This window comes from Haematobia irritans, chromosome 2, assembly GCF_050003625.1.
Source record: "Haematobia irritans isolate KBUSLIRL chromosome 2, ASM5000362v1, whole genome shotgun sequence".
Classification (NCBI taxonomy): domain Eukaryota; kingdom Metazoa; phylum Arthropoda; class Insecta; order Diptera; family Muscidae; genus Haematobia; species Haematobia irritans.
In genome coordinates, this window is record NC_134398.1 from 185162967 (window position 1) to 185184816 (window position 21850).

General features: G+C 30.4%; 4 protein-coding genes across 4 annotated transcripts; 2 read left to right on the forward strand and 2 right to left on the reverse strand.

Annotated features, from left to right (window-relative positions):
• The first annotated feature begins 1420 nt into the window (after nt 1-1420).
• Nucleotides 1421-7791, forward strand: Plap (phospholipase A2 activator protein). The gene is made up of 7 exons (XM_075297011.1): nt 1421-2665; nt 2721-2907; nt 2972-3174; nt 3239-3393; nt 3460-3535; nt 6708-6850; nt 6923-7791. The coding sequence occupies exons 1-7, from the start codon at nt 1623-1625 to the stop codon at nt 7486-7488; spliced, it is 2373 nt and encodes a 790-aa protein (XP_075153126.1). The 5' UTR covers nt 1421-1622; the 3' UTR covers nt 7489-7791.
• On the reverse strand, nt 7652-8797 carry LOC142226795 (uncharacterized). The gene is made up of 2 exons (XM_075297012.1): nt 8302-8797; nt 7652-7961 (listed from the first exon to the last, which is right to left on the reverse strand). The coding sequence occupies exons 1-2, from the start codon at nt 8716-8718 to the stop codon at nt 7797-7799; spliced, it is 582 nt and encodes a 193-aa protein (XP_075153127.1). The 5' UTR covers nt 8719-8797; the 3' UTR covers nt 7652-7796.
• A 2008-nt stretch (nt 8798-10805) lies between these two features.
• On the forward strand, nt 10806-18817 carry LOC142226796 (uncharacterized). The gene is made up of 6 exons (XM_075297013.1): nt 10806-12010; nt 14308-14843; nt 14900-15234; nt 15329-15839; nt 15898-16161; nt 18464-18817. Exons 1-6 carry the CDS (start codon nt 10870-10872, stop codon nt 18728-18730), a joined length of 3054 nt encoding a protein of 1017 aa, XP_075153128.1. The 5' UTR covers nt 10806-10869; the 3' UTR covers nt 18731-18817.
• On the reverse strand, nt 18732-21425 carry IntS14 (integrator complex subunit 14). The gene is made up of 3 exons (XM_075297014.1): nt 21303-21425; nt 20629-21247; nt 18732-20125 (listed from the first exon to the last, which is right to left on the reverse strand). Exons 2-3 carry the CDS (start codon nt 21176-21178, stop codon nt 18855-18857), a joined length of 1821 nt encoding a protein of 606 aa, XP_075153129.1. The 5' UTR covers nt 21179-21247; nt 21303-21425; the 3' UTR covers nt 18732-18854.
• Nucleotides 21426-21850: the final 425 nt, after the last annotated feature.

Sequence of the window (21850 nt, forward strand, 5' to 3'; positions counted from 1 at the left end):
ATTTTATCAAAATTTTATTTCTATAGAAATTTTTGTCATAATTTTATTTCTATAGAAAATCTTGTCAACATTTTATTTCTATAGAAAATGTTGTCAACATTTTATTTCTATAGAAAATTATGTCATAATTTTATTTCTATAGAAAATCTTGTCAACATTTTATTTCCATAGAAAATTTTGACATAATTATATTTTTATAGAAAATTTTGTCAAAATTTTATTTCTATAGAAATTTTTATCAAAATTTTATTTCTATAGAAAATTTTGACATAATTATATTTTTATAGAAAATGTTGTCAAAATTTTATTTCTATAGAAATTTTTGTCATAATTTTATTTCTATAGAAAATCTTGTCAACATTTTATTTCTATAGAAAATTTTGTCAACATTTTATTTCTATAGAAAATTTTGACATAATTATATTTTTATAGAAAATTTTGTCAAAATTTTATTTCTATAGAAAATTTTGTCAACATTTTATTTCTATTTACATTTTAGCTGGACAGGAATATATTTTGCAAAATCTGCCAAAAACATCAAGAATTCTACCAAACAGTAAAAAATCTACCATTCTACCAACTGTGGCAACCGTGATCGTAAAGGTGGGTATTACGTTCGAGTTTAGCCGCTAAAAAAGTCACTTTTTCAAGATTACCTTTCTTTAATAATCCATTTTAAGGAATACAATCTTTGTGAAAATTTGCTGTGGGCTATTCCCCATCAAGTTATAATGAAATCTGCAACAATGTAATATGTATAATTTTATGCCTTTTTACTGATTTAGTTTTCACTTTAGTGAAAAAAAGACGATTTTAGCGGCTAAACTTGAACTTAATGCTCAACTCACAACTACGAGTAAGAATATGTTTTGTATTTTCCCAAAATATTTATAAAAGGCATATCAATAAACAAAGTATTTACTTATTGCATTTAGTAGCTTTTCAGAATATGGACGAACATACAAATATGTGTTTTTGTTTATTTGTCTTCAACTATAGTTTTGCACATTCAATTTCACTCCGATAATCGAATTTTGAAATTTACCGGTTGCTCTGTCAGAAACAGGGTGACAGAACTTAGATAATAAACATTTGTATCACCCTGCAATATTCACATACAAACTTGGCAATTCCAAATAAGATACAAAATTATAAATTGGCAACACCTCAAATACAAATTGACGAAAATGACATTTCACGTTACAGGGCTGCCAGGTTTCGAAAACCGAACCAAATCATAAAATAATAAATTTATATGCCCTTTCAAATTAAATTACAAACAAGAGAATAAAATGCATGATAAATGATATTTTTATATACATAAAGAATAAATTAAAAAAGAAGAATTAAACGTAGCATATTTGTAGCGTTACTCTTGTTTATTGCAAATTACCATAAATTTAATTACTACGGCAACCCTCCCAGCTAAAAGTTGGCTAATCATTGGCTGCCGGGAAATTTTTTGCGACAACAATAGGTGTCTGATTTTGCAAACTACATAGATCTCGATAGGAGTGTACACTTGCTTGAGGTTTTCCGCGATCGCGTCCCGTATCCTTAAGCGAATAGGAAAATAGAAATTTATATTTATTTGCAATAAAGAAAAGCGGCAACATTCAACAATGGCATCAACATCCTCTGCGGCTTCGCCAACTTTGGATGACTACAAATTGAGTTGTGAATTGGTAGGGCATAGTATGGATGTTCGTTCAGTGTGCTCTGCCGGTTTATCAGAAAGTGGTCAAATGATTGCATCAGGTTCAAGAGATAAGACTACAAAACTTTGGAAGCCCCTTGATAATACCTTCATTGAGGCGGTAACATTACAGGATCATAAAAATTTCGTATCCTGCGTATTTTACCATGAAGGAGAAGGTTGGCTTTGTACGGGTAGTAATGATGCCACTGTTTGTATATATCAAGAGAATGCCATAATTCCTATACTCACATTGAAGGGACATGAGGCCACAGTTTGTTCCATAGCAGCGGGAGTGGAAGGTCATAGCATAATAACAGGAAGTTGGGATAAAACTGCCCGTATTTGGACTATAGATGAAACAGGAAACTATACTTTCGTAGAGCTAAAAGGTCACGAAGCTGCAGTTTGGGCAGTGGCTTCGATGCCCGAGTCAAAGAAATTCGTTACAGGATCAGCAGACAAGAGTATATGCTATTGGAATGTCAAAGGAGAAAAGCTGCGTCTACTCAAAGGACATACGGATTGCGTGCGAAGTATTTTAACTCTAAGCAATGGAGGCTTAATATCGGCGGCAAATGATGCTACCATACGTTACTGGAATGACGATGGAGAATGTGTCCATGAAATGAATGGCCACACAAACTATATCTACTCGTTGGCCCAATTAAAGGCATTGGGTGATAATTGTGTGGTTTCATGTGGAGAGGATAGTACATTGCGTATGTGGGATATAACGAATGGGCAGCCCATGGGTGAACCTATTATTCATCCAGCCCAATCGGTATGGTCAGTCACATGCCTTCGTAATGGCGATATTGTAACAGGCTCTAGTGATGGCATTGTAAGAGTCTTTACCAGAGAATCTTCCAGAGTAGCTCCTGAATCAGTTCTCAAAGCCCACACGTTGGCTGTGGAAACCAGAAAGCAGCAAATGTCGGAAAATTTGGGAGGCGTCAAGAAGACAGAGTAGGTTTATTTCATCTTCTTGTTTATCATTCATAATTTGTTTCTTTTCGAACAGCCTTCCTGGCCCCGAATCTCTGTTGACCAATGGCACTCGTGAAGGGCAAACCAAAATGGTTCGCTATCCAGATGGATCAGTAAAATGTTATATGTGGGAATTGGGAAAATGGAAGTTAGTGGGTGATGTTACTGGGGCATCTGGAGCCACTCAGGAAACTTCGGGCAAAAAACTACACGAAGGAAAGGTATTCAAAAATTTTAATTAAGCTAAATGGAGATATGGTTTTACCATTTATCATTTATCTCTAGGAATATGACTACGTATTTTCCGTAGACATTTCAGACACTGAACCACCGCTGAAACTCCCCTATAATCATGGTGAGGATCCTTGGCATGCTGCTCAAGCTTTTATACATCGACATCAATTGCCTCAAGCCTATTTGGATCAGGTGGCCAATTTTATCATTAAAAATGCAGATGGTGCTCCTGTACAAACGGCCACAAATACTGGGTAGGAGTTGAATAGAATTTCTTATGTTCTTTTGTTTTATGAAACAGAAATTCTTTTATTATAGCGCCTATCAAGATCCTTTTACCGGTGGTAATCGTTATGTTCCCGGTTCCACCAATAGCAATTTCCAGTCTGCTGGCAATTTAGATCCCTTCACTGGTGCATCAAGCTATAGCACTGCCCAACAAACTCCAAAAGTTGATGTAAATTTTGTTAAAGGTCAGTTTGGGTTTTCCAAAAATTGAAGGAAATTTTTTCAAATACTATTTTTGTTTTTGTTCATAGGAGAGAAGCATTTTCCTGTAAGCAATTATTTGACCTTCGAAACATGTGATCCCACAAAGGTTTTGGAAAAATTAAAGTAAGTTTTGTTGTATTTATTAATAACTTGGCAAAAGAAAGTCACTAGAAAAGGCAGCATACCAAAAAGGTCTGAAGTAGAGGTGTGCACGTGAGGAATATTTTACTCACGCTCACGGCGGAAATATCTTACTCACGCAGGGTATTGTTTGGTAGGCATCACGCACACTCACGAAAAGAAGACTTTTACTCACGCACGAAAATGTCGTGACTCACGAAAATACCGTGACTCACGAATAATTTTATGAGTAATTTACCTGAGGGACGTGTCTGAAATCGTGATCACGATTAAAATCGAGAGCGTTATTAAACTCTTAACATCCTAGGGTCACTTAAACTGCAAATGAATTTAACTTTTAAGCGTTTTATGTTGGAGAGGGGGAATATTTTCGTGAGCGTAATTCGTTACTCACGCACACTCACGAAGATATTGTTTTCGTGACTCACGCTCACGCACGACATTTTGACTCACGCGTGAGTCACGACAATTTCGTGTCACGTGCACACCTCTAGTCTGAAGAGGATTCATGACAATACTGTATTGGAAGCGGGTAACGCACTAAAAGCGCTTAATAATGAGGAACCTCTAACTTGTGAAGAATGCTGGGCTGCGGATTGCTACTGACTTTATCTCTAAGATACCGGAACAGCATGAGTCCTAAATGATTTTGGGGGAGCAACATTGCGACCTACTCACCAACCAGAACCTGATTAAATCACAGGAGACAAATCATATTCACACCTGCCACTTCCGGGACGGCTGAGAGAATAAGGTCGGCATTGCACACGACAAGGGTTCAGATGGCAATCTCTTTACCTGAATCCAGCAATGCAACATGAGTTCCCGAGTGAGTGTGGACATTCGCCTCACTTTACAAAATCTCTTCGCGAACATAACAGATCCAACACATTACTATGCCTCTCATCCAATAGAGGCAGTTCGCTTCCTCGATCTGGATGTAGACGCTTAATACATCGAACTCAATTAAATAGTCTATTCCTAGCGGCTACAACAACAAAGTCGCATAATCAATTGGACGAGGAATAGACTTAAAGCTCACATGAATAGAAAGCTTGTGTGAAATTTAATGCTGTGTTGACTAGTAATTCACATTGAGCAGTGACAGTACTTCTGCTCCAGTGAAACCCATGCCAATGTTTTATTGGTATAGTGTTCTGAGAAACTGGGGAATAACATTTCTTTCAAAATTTACGCAACAGTATCTAGAAAACTAAACTGCCTCCCAAGCACGGTTGCCACAGTTGGTAGAATTCTACCAAAAATGGTAGATTTTTTTACTATTTGGTAGTTTGGTAGATTTTTTATGTTTTGGTAGATAGCCTCCAAAAATTTCCTATAGAAATAAAATTTTGTCAAAATTTTCTATAGAAATAAAATTTTGTTAAAATTTTCTGTAGAAATAAAATTTTGTTAAAATTTTCTGTAGAAATAAAATTTTGTTAAAATATCTAATTATACAACTATTTTTCGAAAAATAATTGTATAATTAGATATAATGCATTTGGACGTCAATTGCCTGTTTCGGTATCAGGCTAACATGAAATATAATTTTGTTAGAATTTTCTACAGAAATAAGATTTTGTCAAAATTTTCTATAGAAATAAGATTTTTTTTTTATTTATTTATTTATTCATTTATTTAATCAACCAACGCCCTATAGATTTTGTCAAAATTTTCTATAGAAATAAGATTTTGTCAAAATTTTCTATAGAAATAAAATTTTAGTAAAATTTTCTATAGAAATAAAAGTTTGTCAAAATTTTCTATAGAAATAAAATTTTGTCAAAATTTTCTATAGTCTATAGGGCTTTGCCCAAATAAATTTGACAAACATTCTTTTCCTCTGTTGGTTAAGCTACTCTTGTAGTTTAGTCAATGTATGGTTTTAAGCTGAAATAAAAAACAACAACAATGCTTAAAGAACAAAACCAACAATAACAAAACAAAACAAATGGAAAAATAAAATTTTGCCAAAATTTTCTATAGAAATAAAATTTTGTCAACATTTTCTATAGAAATAAAATTTTGTCAAAATTTTCTATAGAAATAAAAATTTGTGAAATTTTTCTATAGAAATAAAATTTTGTCAAAATTTTCTATAGAAATAAAATTTGGTCAAAATTTTCTATAGAAATAACATTTTGTCAAAATTTTCTATAGAAATAAAATTTTGTCAAAATTTCCTATAGAAATAACATTTTCTATAGACGTTTTTGGTAGTTTTTTGGTAGAATTTTTTTTTACAGGGTCAACACTATCTATTTTCCAAATGGAGGAATTTCATTCATATTTCAGCATATTCGTGGTCTGGGCCAACTGTCATTGAGCTCATGGCGTTCGCAATTGTTTGGAATACGTCGATGAACGTATCTAGAAATTCTGAGGGTGATAAAGTTTTTCTTGAGGGGGCTGAAACCCTTATTGTAATTTAACCTATATCGGCCCATGACTTACAAAATTGAGCAAAAATAAATAAAAAAAATAAACCCTCCACCCAGAGGCGTTTCTACGTTTATGAGTAGATATTTCTGACGCTGAAACTGCCCTATAATCGTGGTAACGGACCTTGGTGGTATGTTACCCTAAACGAGCTTTCCAAGTGTGACGGTTTGCCAGATTTCAATACCGGGACAAGACTCTCTCTTGTTTATTCATATTTCAACATATTCGTGGCTTGACCGCCTGCGCTAATTGCCATTGAGCTCATGACGTTCCCAATTATCTGGGGTACGTCCATTAATGTATTTTAAGAATTTTTATACTTCAGTGTGTAGTGACAAATCGTGAATTGGTTTTAAAATTCTGGGTGGTGCTACAATTTTTCTTAAGGGGGCTAAATCTTACCGCAGAGACCTTTGTTCGGCGAAGTAAAACATACACCTATAATTCTTGTAGGAGCGTCTCAAAACTTCTAGGACCGTACTAAATTTATTGTTATTGTGATCTGATGTGGGGTTTTAAATTACACCTTTTCCAAATGTTCCTATTTTAGAAATTAAAACCGTACTAAATTTGTGGTTATTATGATCTGAATTGGGGTTTTAAATTACACCTTTTCCAAATGTTACTATTTTAGAAATTAAATTCCTACAAAAAAAAGCACATTATATGGCAAGCAATTTTCTACAAAATTGTTTCTATTTTTTTGCAGAGAATTTAATAAGAAATTACCAGCTGCCAATGAAAAAGTTTCCGATACACTTTTAGAAGCTTGTATCAAGCTAACCGAACCAGAACCTGAAGTTGAGCAAACATCGATAGAAGCCTTGCAAGTTTTATTACGGTGGCCTAGTGGTAAGTAAATGTGTACAAAAAAAACCAAAACTGCAATAAAATGTTCAATTTTTGTTTTCTTTCTCACTGCAGAACTACTATTTCCTGTGATTGATATTGTTCGTTTAGCTGTACGCAATGAATCGATTTTCTCCATACTAAATACATCAAATTTCCTGGATTCTCTACTGAAACATATAACAACCTCTGCACCCAATCAATTGATGATAATAAGAACTTTGGCAAATAGTATGAAACATGCGGCTGGCCGCCAACAAATTGATGTTCGTTTAGCCCCATTGGTTGAGCATATCAATAGCATTAAAACGGGTAGCAATAATTTGCAAATAGCCATTGCTACATTCTATTTAAATCAAACCGTAACACAGACTACAAGCTTGGCAAATGGTGATAAATGTAGAATTCTTACAGAAGGCTTAATTGAATTTTTAAAATGGGCCACTGATTTGGAGGCATGCTATCGTTGCATACAAGCATTGGGCAATATGACAACAACACCATTTGGTCAAGAAACTTCAGCTTTGGTGATATCTGTGGATTATGTTATGGATAAATTACGTGAATTAACCAATACACCACATGTGGAAGTATATGCCAAAATCAATAAGGCTGGATCGGCATTACTGGCAGCATTTTAATGGCTAGTAATTCTAATGTGTGTGTCGATAAGCTTGGACTATATTCAAGCTCAAGTGTCAAAACAAAAAAATGCCTGCTATACCACTCCTAGCCGTTTTTAATTGCTGCTCCTCATTTGTATCATCAAAAAGAGATGAATATTACTAAATAAAAAATCACATGTTTATTTAACTTTTTTCTAAATTTCTATATTAGTTTTTTTTAACATAAATTTTTCATATAAGCCGATTACTCATAGTTTTGTTTATATTTAAATACACATATAAATTTTTTTAATATAGATTTATGGAATATATTGCGTATATCACTACTTTTCTTCTTTTTCCACATCCATTGTGGCATCACTAGTGGTTGGTTTTCGTTGACGTATACGTTGTAAAAGTTCTTCCTTCCATCGTTCTTCGGGTACACCTTCAGCCCAAACAGGCACTCCGACATTTGGTAAAGTGAAATTAGCCATGGCGTTTAGGATCTAGAAAGGGGCAAAAATTATAAATGAAATCAATTCCAGAGTGGTATCTGTGTGTCTTATGTTATGGTCGCACTGGGCAAATATTTTACAGAAATCGAAAAAGAATCGGTCGCCCCAGCCAAACCAACAAACACTTTGAGCTCATATTGGATATATAACATCATGGTAGGATTATTTTACAAAAACCGTATCCAGATATTTGGAAAACGTTTCTGGAGAAATGTTTGACATTCATTTTGGTCAAATATTTGCATAGTGTGACCTTAGCCTTTCAGGACATTTCTACCAATGGTTGGTTGGCAGTGTGTGGAACACGTCCACGTAAAACAAAACAACTTACCTGTTGTGTTTTGTTACTATCTAATTCTATTTGTAGTTCCTCTGGCCTTGGTTGACTCCACACTTCACGTTCAATTTCCGAATCGATACTTTCTATTGGAGGTAAATTTGGATCTCCATGAGTCACTTCTGCATTTTCATATGACTCCTCCTCCTGGTTGTTTCCCTCAATTGGAATAGTTTGTTGTGCTCTATTGAATCGATTGTGTTCGTCAATAATTTCATTCTCATATTCTTCATCTTGTAGGGCTATACTAGTTTCCATTTCCCCATCAACCATAGATAATGGTTGATAGCCATCATAATTGTCTTCTGACTCATCACTTTCATCACTAGGAATGATGGGAGGATTTTGTGATATATGGGCAGCACGTAAATTATCATCACCTGGATCATTTGGTAGTTCTGGAGCACCCATTCTGTTTGTTGTGTAGTAGGTTTTTCACAAATATGAGGGTTCAACTTTTGTTATTATTTTTCTTTTTATTTACAGTTGCATTCACTTTAAGTTGATAACACCACCGAAATTAGTGTCAAACGTTGGGTGCGAGACGTGCGTACAAAACGTAACGTATCGTTATAACGAGCAATAATTGAATAACGGAAATTTTAGAATTAAAAAAAAAAACGGAAAACAGTAAGTACGAACGTTGCATAAACAAAATGTTTTTTTTACCCAAGATTTTGGAATAAATGGGATATATAGATCCCATTGACGAAGGTGGTCCGATAAACACGACGATCAAATGCTTATATCCGAAACCTTTGAGTCCAACGGAAACATTAGTTTCCGATATAAGAAACTTAACGTTAGACAACAAAAAACTTTTCTTGAGACATTTAACCCTCTAATGCCCAATACCGCCTTTAGGCGGGCTTCAATAAATAAGGAAGCTTTTAGTAAAACACACCTTACGACAACAAAAATGGGTAAAATAAAAAGAAAACTTAGTTGAAACTGTTCAAGAGACTTTGCAGCATATACTGAATTTTACCGTATAAAATTTCCTTGTTTAGTTTTCTTGCTTTTGTGTCGATAACATTAAATATTTAATCAGCTGTTCAAAAAAATGGGGCGTTAGAGGATTAAGCCCAGAAAGCTAAAATTACTGGAAGTTATGAAGATTTTATCTGCAAAAAATTTGTGAAAATTTTATTTATATAGAAACTTTAGCCAAAATTGTATTTCTATAGAAAATTATGTCAATATTTTATTTCTATAGACAATTTTTGAAAAATGTTACTTCTATATAGAAAATTTTGTCAAAACTTCATTTCTATAGAAAATGTTGTCAAAATTATATTTCTATAGAAAATTTTGTCAAAATTTTATTTCTATAGAAAAATTTGTCAAAATGTTATTTCTATAAAAAGTTTTGTCAAATTTTTACTTCTATAAAAAATTTTGTCAAAATTTTTGTTTTTTATAAAAAATTTTGTCAAAATTGTATTTCTATAGAATATTATGTCAATATTTTAATTTTATAGAAATTTTTTGAAAAATGTCATAACTACAGAAAATTTCCATAGAAAATTTTATTTCTATAGAAAATTTTGTCAAAATGTTATTTCTACAGAAAATTTTGAAAAAATTTTATTTCTTTAGAAAATTTTAACAAAAATTTTATTTCTATAGAAAATTTTAACAAAAATTTTATTTCTATAGAAAATTTTTTCAAATTTATATTTCTATAATTTTTTTTTATTTCTATAGAAAATTTTGTCAAAATGTTATTTCTGTAGAAAATTTTGCCAAAATTTTATTTCTATAAAAAATTTTCTCAAAATTGTATTTCTATAGAAAATTTTGTCATAGAAAGAGTATTATCGAAATTTTATTTCTATAGACAATTTTGTCAAAATTTCATTTCTATAGAAAATTTTGTCAACATTTTATTTCTATAGAAAATTTTGTCAAAATTTTATTTCTATAGAAAAATTTGTCAAAATTTTATTTCTATAAAAAGTTGTGTCAAATTTTTATTTCTATAAAAAATTTTGTCAAAATATTATTTCTATAGAAAATATTGTCAAAATTTTATTTCTATAGAAAATTTTTTAAAAATTTTATTTCTATAAAATTTTGTCAAAAATTTATTTATATAGATAATTTTGTCCAAAATTTTTTTTCGTAGAAAATTTTTTAAAAATTTTATTTTTGTAGAAAGTTTTGTTAAAATTGTATTTCTATTGAAAATTTTGTCAAAATTTTATTTCTATAGAAAATGTTTGCAAAATTTTATTTGTATAGAAAATTGTGTCAAAATTTTATTTATATAGAAAATTTTGTCAAAATTGTATTTCTATAGAAAATTTTGTCAAAATTTTATTTATATAGAAAATTTTGTCAAAATTTTATTTATGTAGAAAATGTTGTCAAAATTTTATTTCTATAGAAAATTTCTGTCAATTTTTTTTCTATAGAAAATTTTCTCCAAATTTTATTTCTATAAATAATTTTGTCATTTAAGGCTTTTTAAACTTCAAACAAAATAATTTCCTAACCAATTTTATGAATTTTTGAAATATAATTTTAATTTAAAAAAATACTCCCTACTTTAATTCTACAATGCCACGTAAATCTCGTAAAAATTCTATCAAAGATATTGGCGGGGGAGACAATGTGGATCAACCGCAATCTACAAAAACTGGAACTCGTATTTTTCTATATCTACAACCAAAAGCCATTTCCTATCCCATTGTCGATGATGATGTTGCAGTAGAAATAGAATTGGAACATCCCAACCCCATAACGAAACTATGCGATCATTATACACCAGAAAATGTAATCCATTTGGATGAATTCATAGGAGATAAACCAACTTTTTGCATAACTATCATACAAGATGATATCGAGGCTTGTGAGACTCCTCTCTCTTTGATACTCTATGAAAATGTTGTGCAATCATTTACGAAAGAAAATGACCCGAACAATGATAATAAAGATGAAAAGGAAGATTTCGAGGAAGCAGTGGAAGAAGAGGATGAGCTGGTAATAATTGAAAGAAAGCCTGTGGCCCAAGGATATATAGATCTACTGGAATTTTTTACAAAAACAAGATACCGTTCCAATTACACTGTCTTTCTCTATCCCTTGCCTAATTCCATTCATCGTTTGACCTGCAAAATGGAATGGGAAATATATTCATTACATCCCCTTGTGAAACATATGAAATTTTCCAATATCCTCTATCTCTCTTTCAATTCAATCTATAATTTGGATGATGACATCATGGATACTAGTGATGATCTTGTAGCACGCTTATCTCTTTTATCCTACACACCCAATGAAATGATGCTATATGATAAGATACCCATTTGCCAATTTAGAGCATTCTCCAAGCAATTGATGGGAGATCAGATTTTAGATGTAAAATGGGAAAAACTTAAGAATAGGAAAATTGGCAATGAACATAGTATGAGCATAATGGCATCCGAAGCCAAAGTCAATATACAGTATGTTTTCCAGGACTTATTAATGAGTGAAGATGTTGATTTCAATACAGCTGATATTGACAGTAATATGGATATGGCCTTGGTGTGTAATTCTTTTCATCGTTATATATTAACTGAGTCCATGGAAAAGGCTTTAGAAGATATTATGGCCTTTAATAAGTATCGTATAATAGTTGAATTGTTTCGAGAAAAAGATCCAACAGTAATTTTATTACAAGGTTATATTAATCTGTCTATCTTCATGTATCCTCAAGGTAAGTGGCACAGAAAAAATATCAAAATTTTTCCAATTAAAATTTTAATTTAATTTTAAAAAAATATTCAATTAAAAATTTAAGTGCTCACAAAAAAAAAATGTCCTGATTCAATCTATAGAAAATTTTCTCAAAATTTTATTTCTATGGAAAATTTTCTCAAAATTTTATTTCTATAGAAAATTTTCTCAAAAATGAATTTTTTTTTATAGAAAATTTTCTCAACATTTTATTTCTATAGAAAATTTATTTCTATAGAAAATATTGTCAAACTTTTATTTTTATAGATTATTCACTCAATTTTATTTCGGTAGAAACTTTTGTCAAAATTTTATTTCTATAGAAAATATTGTCAAAATGTTATTTCTATAGAAAATTTTGTCAAAATTTTGTTTCTATATAAAATTTTATTTCTATAGATAATTTTGTCATTTTAAACTTTTGAAATTTCAAACAAAATAATTTCCTAACCAATTTTATGCATTTTTGAAATATAATTTTAATTTAAAAAATTGCTCCTTGTTTTAATTTAATTTTATTTCTATAGAAAATTTTGTCAAAATTGTATTTCTGTAGAAAATTTTGTCAAAATTTTATTTCTATAGAAAATTTTTTCAAATTTTTATTTTTATAGAATATTCACTGAATTTTATTTCTGTAGAAACGTCTGTCAAAATTTTATTTCTAAAGAAAATAATGTCAACATTTTATTTTTATAGAAAATATTGTTAAAATTTTATTTCTATAGAAAATATTGTCAAAATTTTATTTCTATAGAAAATTTTGTCAAAATTTTATGTCTATAGAAAATTTTGTCAAAATTTTATGTCTATAGAAAATCTGGGTAAAACTTTATTTCCAAATATTGTCAAACTTTTATTTTTTAGAATATTCACTGAATTTTATTTCTGTAGAAACGTTTGTCAAAAATTTATTTCTAAAGAAAATTTTGTCAAAATTTTATTTCTATAGAAAATGTCAACATTTTATTTCAATAGAAAATTTTATCAACATTTTATTTCTATAGACAATTTTGTCATCATTTTATTTCTATAGAAAATTTTGCCAAATTGTATGTCTATAGAAAATTTAGTTAAAACTTTATTTCCATAGAAAATTTTGTCAACATTTTATTTCTATAGAAAATTTTGTCAACATTTTATTTCTATAGAAAATTTTGTCAACATTTTATTTCTATAGAAAATTTTGTCAACATTTTATTTCTATAGAAAATTTTGTCAACATTTTATTTCTATAGAAAATTTTGTCATCATTTTATTTCTATAGAAAATTTTGTCAAAATTTTATTTCTATAGAAAATTTTGTCAACATTTTATTTCTATAAAAAATTTTATTTCTATAGAAAATTTTGTCAAAATTTTATTTTTACAGAAATTATCTCAAAATTTTATTTCTATAGAAAATCTTCTCAAAATTTTATTTCTATAGAAAATTTTGTTAAAATTTTATTTCCATAGAAAATTTTGTCAACATTTTATTTCTGTAGAAAATATTGTCAAAATTTTATTTCTATAGAAAGTATTGTCAAAATTTTATTTCTATAGAAAATATTTTCAAAATTTTATGTCTATAGAAATTTTTATCAAAATTTTATTTCTATAGATAATTTTGCCATTTTAAACTTTTGCAATTTCAAACAAAATAATTTCCTAATCAATTTTATGAATTTTTGAAATATAATTTTAATTTAAAAAATTACTACTTATTTTAATTCAATTTTATTTCTAAATATAGAAAATTATCTCAATTTTTTTTCTATAGAAAATTTTGTCAAAATTTTATTTCTGTAGAAAATTTTGTCAACATTTTATTTTTATAGAAAATTTTGTCAAAATTTGTTTGTACATAAAAACCATTGCGTTGACTAAACTACAAGAACAGCTTAAGAAAGTATTGTCAACATTTTATTTCCATAGCAAATTTTGTGAAAATGTTATGTCTATAGAAAATTTTGTCAACATTTTATGTCTATAGATATTTTTTGTCAAAATTTTATTTCTATAGATAATTTTGTCATTTTAAACTTTTGAAATTTCAAACAAAATTAAAATTAATTTTAATTTAAAAAATGACTCCTTATTAGTTAATTGTATCAATTAATTTTTTAATTGACTTTGGTGATTGATATTTATCATTTCTGTAATTGAAGACATTTCAATTAAAAATTAATTGGATAAATTAATATCGTGATTGAAGACACAAAATATTTTTCTCTGTGCAGTCAATCACAGCCATTGTAGTACTTTATTTTCATTATATTCTTCATTTCTTTCCAGTCTCCAATTGCAGTTTTGCCATTGAGATGAGACCACCAGGATACCAAAAACCTGTGTTACCAACCCCAAAAGATTTCTTAATGCCCAAATCATCGAATAAAAAGGGAAAACGCAAAGGTTCTGCATCTACCATAGAAGGAAATAGAATATCGACTCCTTTCAAGGAGAAAGTGCCGTTTGCTATTATCCATATAGGTTTGGATAAATCCATAACGGATCCAATTCAGGACATTATTGATAAACCTACAACAAAAGCCCACAGTTTAGTTAGGTATTCCCCCATGTATCAACAAGAGCAACAACGACGATACTCATCACAACCATTATCGGAGTATATTATAGACGAATTGTATTGTGGATTTGATAAAGCCATTGTTGGCATGATCGATTATATTCTTCGAAATAATATTAAATCAGCTGAAGACAACAAACAGTTCTTTTGCTCCCAAAAGGGAAACCTTACCAATAGGATATTACGTTTGGTAGCAGTTGATTTTAATAGACGTCGGAATACTAAGACAAATCTCGAATTTATGGTATATGAAATGTTTTAGTAAAGTTCTGGGTAATTTATCTTGTTCTCCTTCTTTAGAATCTCATGACTTTGGTTTATGAAGAACTATTACAACGCTCCTATAATATTTTAATACAATGTAGTTCCAAAGGCATTGGAAATTGCATCATGTCCGAGGAACAAGATCAAAATGCTATAATTACTCAAATCAATACCGCTAAATTTCTATATGAAGTGGGTAATTTAGAGATGGTCACATATATAATTCAAAAATTGCAGGAGGAATACCGGGATAATATTATATTGAAATTCTATATATTTCTGTATGATATGGAACGCCAAGATTTTGTGGCAGCTAAGCGCTATTTGGATAAACCATATAAAGAAAAGTATACTCAAGGTTTACTGCTAATGTAAGTAGGCTTCAGAAAACTTTTTTCATACAGAATTTATGAGCTTTCATTCAATACCATCAACAATAAAATCCTAATTCATTTATTTTACCAGAAATACAATTTCATTATATATCATCTACAAATTGGAACAGAATGATCCTAATCAATCGAAATACGCAAAAGAAAATCTAATCCAAGCTTTAGAACAATTTTGTGAACTTAATCACCAGAATATATCGACGTGGATTCTTCTGTATTGTGTTTACAAGCAGCATAATTATCTCGCCGGAATGGAATATTGTCGTTGGAAATATGAAAATTTATACAAAAATTGTTTGTGGGAATTGCCAATAATCCCACAAAGTCTTTGGGAAATTTATATGCCATATGAAATTAATTGCAAATCTATAAAATCAAGCCACTTCTATAAAGTTGTTAATTTATTTTTGAAACTTGGTCTCTATGAATTTGCTGAATGGATTTTTAATGAAATCATTGGCGAAGTGATAGAAGTGGAAAAATATTTTATGATCAATACATTCAAGATTTTTTCAAATAAATTAGAATTGAAATTTCAGATGAAAACGTTTCCAGTCGAAAAGTTTTTGAATTCTATGATTTTGGTAAGTTAGGTTACTCTTTGAGAGTTTGAGGTAAATTAATATGTGGTACAAATTTTAGCAAGCTACCTTATCTCAAGTTAATGGAAATTTGGAATATTTTCGTAGTGGGCCATCGGAAATTGCTTTGAAAAATTATTCACAAATTTGCTTTATAGAAAATTTGGAGAATTATGGACCATTTAGTTTATCCATAATACGCTATGCATATCAAATGATGGCCCAGAAGGACTATGCCAAAGCTAGAGAAGCATTTTCGTTATGCCCCAAGTCTGCGGGATGTTGTCTCATTGTTGCTATTGGCAAAGGAAAAGCATGCTATAAGGTAAGCACAAATTAAGCATTTTCGTTATGCCCCAAGTCTGCGGGATGTTGTCTCATTGTTGCTATTGGCAAAGGAAAAGCATGCTATAAGGTAAGCACAAATTAAAGGAAGTATAAAGACACGTTTGTAAATACAACAGAAAAATCATCTAAAACCCACCAATAAAAATTGCAAAGGTAAAAACAAATCATTTTAAAATTTTTAAGGGCAAAGTCGAAACTTGGAAAAAAAGTTAAGTTTCGACTTTTTTAAAGTTTAGAAATCGATATAATCCCACCAGTTCGTTGTTGTAGTCAAAGGTAAGATACGATGAGCTAAGGCTGGCAAGAGAACACAGATCGCGATGTGATCAAGACTGAGGTTATCAAGGGTCAAGAAACGCGTATATTTTTTTCGTCGAATTATTCAACTTTGGAATAAAATCAAACTGTCAATATTTTCATATTTTGAAAAAGTCAAAAAGTCTACACTTTGCTTTTCATTCCAATTCCTACTACAGCCCTTAGGGTACAAAAGTTTTAATTGAAATAAGCCCACAATTCGACAAGCGTCAAAAATCATAGAAGTCGGAAAACTACTTATTCAATTTAGCAAAACAAAATAAAACAATTAACATTTTCAAATTTTGACAAAGTCGAAAAGTCTACACTTTGATTCTACTACACCCATTAGGGGACACAAAGCATCTAAAGTTGTCTTTCCAAAAATCGCAAGTCAAAAAAAAAAATGACTTTTCAAATTTTTTAAGGAAAAGTCGAATAGTAGAGGTCCAAGTTTAAAAAAAACGTTGAAGCGTCGACTTTCCCAAATTTTGGAAAAGTCTACACTTGATTCTCATTGCAATCCCTACTACAGCCATTAGGAGCTTAGTGGCTTAAATGAAACAAGCGCAATTCAGAAGTCGATATCATTTTACCAGTTCACTATTGTAGTGGGAGTTAGGATACGAAGAACTAAGGCTATCTAGAGAACCTAGACCGCGCGAGGTAATGTGGAATCAAGTTTCGAGAAACACTTCAATGTTTTCTTTTCATCTCTGGTTTATTTCTATAAAAAAAATTCTTAAAATCTTATTTTTTTTTTCAAAATTTTATTTCTATAGGAAATTTTATCGAAATTTTATTTCTATAGAAAATTTTGTCAATTTTTTTTTCTATAAAAAAATTTCTTAAAATTTTATGCCTGTAGAACTTTTTTTTAATTTTTTTTTCTATAGAAAATTTTGTCAAAATTTTATTTCTATAGAATTTTTTTTTTTATAGAAAATTTTGTCAATTTTTTTTTCTACAAAAATTTTGTCAAAATTTTATTTCTATAGAAAATTTTGTCAAAATTTTATTTCTATAGAAAATTTTGTCAAAATTTTATTTCTATAGAAATTTTGTCCAAATTTTATTTCTATAGAAATCTTGTCAAAATTTTATTTCTACAGAAAATTTTGTCAAAATTTTATTTCTATAGAAAATTTTGTCAAAATTTTATTTCTATAGAAAATTTTGTCAGAATTTTATTTCTATAGAAAATTTTGCTCAAAATTTTTTGTCTGTAGATTTTTTTTTCAAAATTTTATTTCTATAGAAAATTTTCTCAAAGTTTTCTTTCTATAGAAAATTATCTCAAAATTTTATTTCTTTAAAAAATATTTTAAAAATTTTATTTCTAAAGAAAGTTTTCTCAAAATTTTATTTCTATAGAAAATGTACTCAAGATTTTGTTTTCATAAAAAGGTTTCTCAAAATTTTATATCTGTAGAAAATTTTCTCAAAATTTTATTTCTATAGATTTTTTTTTCTTCAAAATTTTATGTCTGTAGATTTTTTTCAAAAATTTATTTCTATAGAAAAATTTGTCAATTTTTTTTTCTATAGAAGATTTTGTAGACTATAGAAAGTTGGTCAAAACTTTATTTGACAATTTTGTCAACATTTCATTTCTATAGAAAATTTTGTCAAAATTTTATTTCTATAGTAAATTTTTCAAAAATTTATTTCTATAGAAAATTTTCTCAAAATTTTATTTCTAAAGAAAATTTTCTCAAAATTTTTTTTCTAGAGAAAATTTTTTCAAAAATTTATTTCTATGGAAAATTTTTTCAAAATTTAATTTCTATAGAAAATTTTATTTCTATAAAAATATGTGAAGTACCTCCGACTTGGAGAAGAATAATGTGTAAAATATACCAAAACATCAAGAATTCTACCAATCTACCAAATAGTGAAAAATCTACCATTTTTGTTAGAATTCTACCAATTTTGACAACCGTGACACTAATTCTCAGTATTTTTGTATACTATCATTACAGTTAAATGACTTGGACGAATCAGAGAAAGCTTTTGCTGATGCCACTCGCTGTGGACTATATTTACCCAATGTATGGGCCTATTTGGCTTTAATTAATTTAAAGAAAGGAGAAAATTACAAGGCTTTGGAATGTTGGAAATATGCTCGCTTGAATCACAATGAAGATATACATGATGAAATTTTGCAAGAATTAAATTGTATAAACCATGATGATATTAATCTCTACATAGACTTACCAGATTTGAAAATGGGAAATAAAATTGTATAACTGTGTTTTTGTTTCGTAGTACTTATGAAACATCTATCTATTAGTTTCTTAATAAATTTATAAAACAATTTTATATATAAAACTTAATATTACATGCAAATATTCTAACAATACTCTGCAAAAACTAATAAGCAAAACTTCCTCCAGGTGGAACAGCTGGGGGTGGAACGCCTTGAGCTGTGGGATTTACTGTCTGTACGGGAACAGGAACAATGGATACTTTTAAATCACGATTTGAAGGTTTTCGAAGCTCAATGGAGGCATGTTTCAATTGTATAGCACATTCAGGATTAGCATTAGCATTTAAAGCAGTCAGATTTATGGCTTCTTTATCAAATAGAGTTGCCATGGCTTCTAATAGCTCCACAAAACCAATGGAGAGAGCCGCTCGCCGTATACGATTTAATTCCTTATAGAAATGTTGTGTTTTCTCAGGCATTTTTTTGGCATGACGCAAAACCTTTTGAATGTCCGACTGTAAACTCACACGATTTATCCATACTACACAGCTCTGTGAATAGGATCGTTTATCGGCCTTTACAGGAAAAGCGGCTGTATCGCCTGGCAATAGATCTTCAGCAAAACCAAGCATTTGCAAGTCGCCCAACCATGGGATAACATTATTGCCTGGTGGTAATATATTCAACATCAAATTCGATTTCTTTTTACTATCGGCATAGGAATATAAAAATCCAAACCATGATTTACTGGAATTTAATAGAACTAATGCTGCTAAATTTTCCACTTTGAGAGCCCCATGTAAAAGGACACACATAGATTCCTTTTGCATTTCATTAAGGGGACCAGTATTTGTAGGATTTTTATCACTGCCCTCCTCTGTTGTTTGACCCGTCTCATCGTTATCCTTTACATCTTTGGTATAAAAATCCCGTATTTCCAATTCCAATTTTTCATATTCATAGTTGACATTATTCACATCTAACTTTGGTGTTTTATCTGTGGATGATATTTTGGTAGCACTACCCGATTTATCCGATGAACGGCGACTTGGTTTTTCTCTTTCAATTTTCGGTATAATTAAGTGACGACTTAAAGACGATGGAGAACCTATATCCGATAATGATAAATATCCACAAATTTCTAATTTGTTGGACAATGTTAAGGGTGGGGTTTTATCATTATCCGCAGGTTGATAGGGTAGAGGTGGAGGCCATAGTAATACTGGGCATTCCAAGCGAAAATAGCCACCACATTTTAACGTTACTTCATATGGCTTATAATTGGCTTCACACAATTTTTCAATCATTTCAAACATTGCCGTACGACCCAGTTCACTTTTATGCCCACTACTAACGGTTGTCTTTAAAGATTCACTTGATGCTGTTTCCGTAGTATTTTCAGCATCTTTGGGGGCTTTTGTCATGTAAAGTTGTCCTTAAAGGGAATAGCATATTAGGGGGGAAGATATTCAAAAAAAAAAAAAAAATTATGGACTTGAAATTAAATTATTACCTATAAATTGCTTAAATGTAGGCTTAAAACTTCCCTAAACACCAAAAATTCATTATTGAGTTTACGGACGCATTGATTGAATTACGAGATCTGCGGTTTTTCGATTTGTTCCCCGTTCATTTATGGTATATTTTGAGACTGATTTATCTAAAAAATTATTTTTGCGATCTGGTAAACCGATTTTGGTAGTTTGAATCAAAACCCAATCACAAATTCCAGAATTTATAGCCGAGACAAAGTAACGCTTTTGGTAGTTTTTGAAAAAATTCGAATCTTCAACGGTTTATCAGAAAAACATTTTTGAGAGTGTCATATCAAATTTTTATCAATTATCAATTTTATACCTCCTATGCCTCACCCAGCATTCCCAATTCGATATCCAACCCATTTGATCTTCATAACTGTAATATCAAGGGACCACTTACCTTTGATACCGGTCAAATCCAACAATTGCTGATAAATTCCCACAGCTCGGGTAAAATAACTATCACCATGAACACCCAAACAAATGAAATTCCATTTTACTGGTTTTAGAACTTTAACCCAAGAATACTCGGCATCATTTTCTTTGCCAACGTAGTTTTGTAAAAATGTTGTCAACGAAGTGTTACCGAATCCCAAGCCACAATCTGTAAAAACTATCACTTGACATTGGGATTGTGTGCCCCAATTGCTGGTGAATATTGTGGCAACATTTTTCATTAGTGTCATCAAACATAGCTTGTCCACAGGTTCAACTTTCTTAACCACTTGTTTAATTTGATCATAGTCTCGAGTAAAATCCACTTTCAATTCACAACTACCGCTAAACGTTAGTAAAGCCACATATTCCAATTTTGAAATATTCGATAAATATTCCAATAGTTGTGATATACCTTTTGCGGCTAATTGCTGGTATGTAATAGGATTTTCACTGCGTCCCGGAATTGTACGAATCATGGAGAGGGAAACATCTAAAGCAATGATGGTGGGCATGTTGGATGTTGTGGAAGCGGTATCACGTCGGGATTCCTCAAATAAATTTATTGAGTATGCTGCTAAATCCTATGGATAAAGTATATTTTAAACTTGGTTTGAAAAGTATCTTCCATACGCTCACCTGTGGAACAATACTTCGCCAAGAACCCGGTCCGTTCTGCTAAAAATCTAAACAATGTTCAGTGTTGTCAATTAGCTTTACTCAAAGTAAGAAGAAGAATGTGTGATGGTACACAACTAAATTCGTACTCAGTGTTTACTTATACGTGTACCCTGTCCGTATTGTACGAAAGTGTTGAAGCAATAAAGCCTTTCTAAATGTGTAGATTGGCGGAATATATCATCTTTTAGTTTAATGGTACCCAATACCATGATAAATATCAAGTTATGATTGTTGAGAAAATTTCGTTCTCAGCTAAAAACAGACAGGCTGAACTCTAATTTAACTATACCTCTCAGATGTTTTCCAAAACTTCATAGATGGTAGAACTCCCCTGCCAACATTCTGAGAATCCCCAGCACGCCGAAAACAATCGTATACGACATCCAAAACTCGTCGTAAAAGCGCCGTCACTATTGAGAAGTTGTACCACACCAAGTTACTACAAAAAAAGTATATTTTGTGAAACACCAAGCGCAACTAGCTTATTATAATTTATTTAAATATAA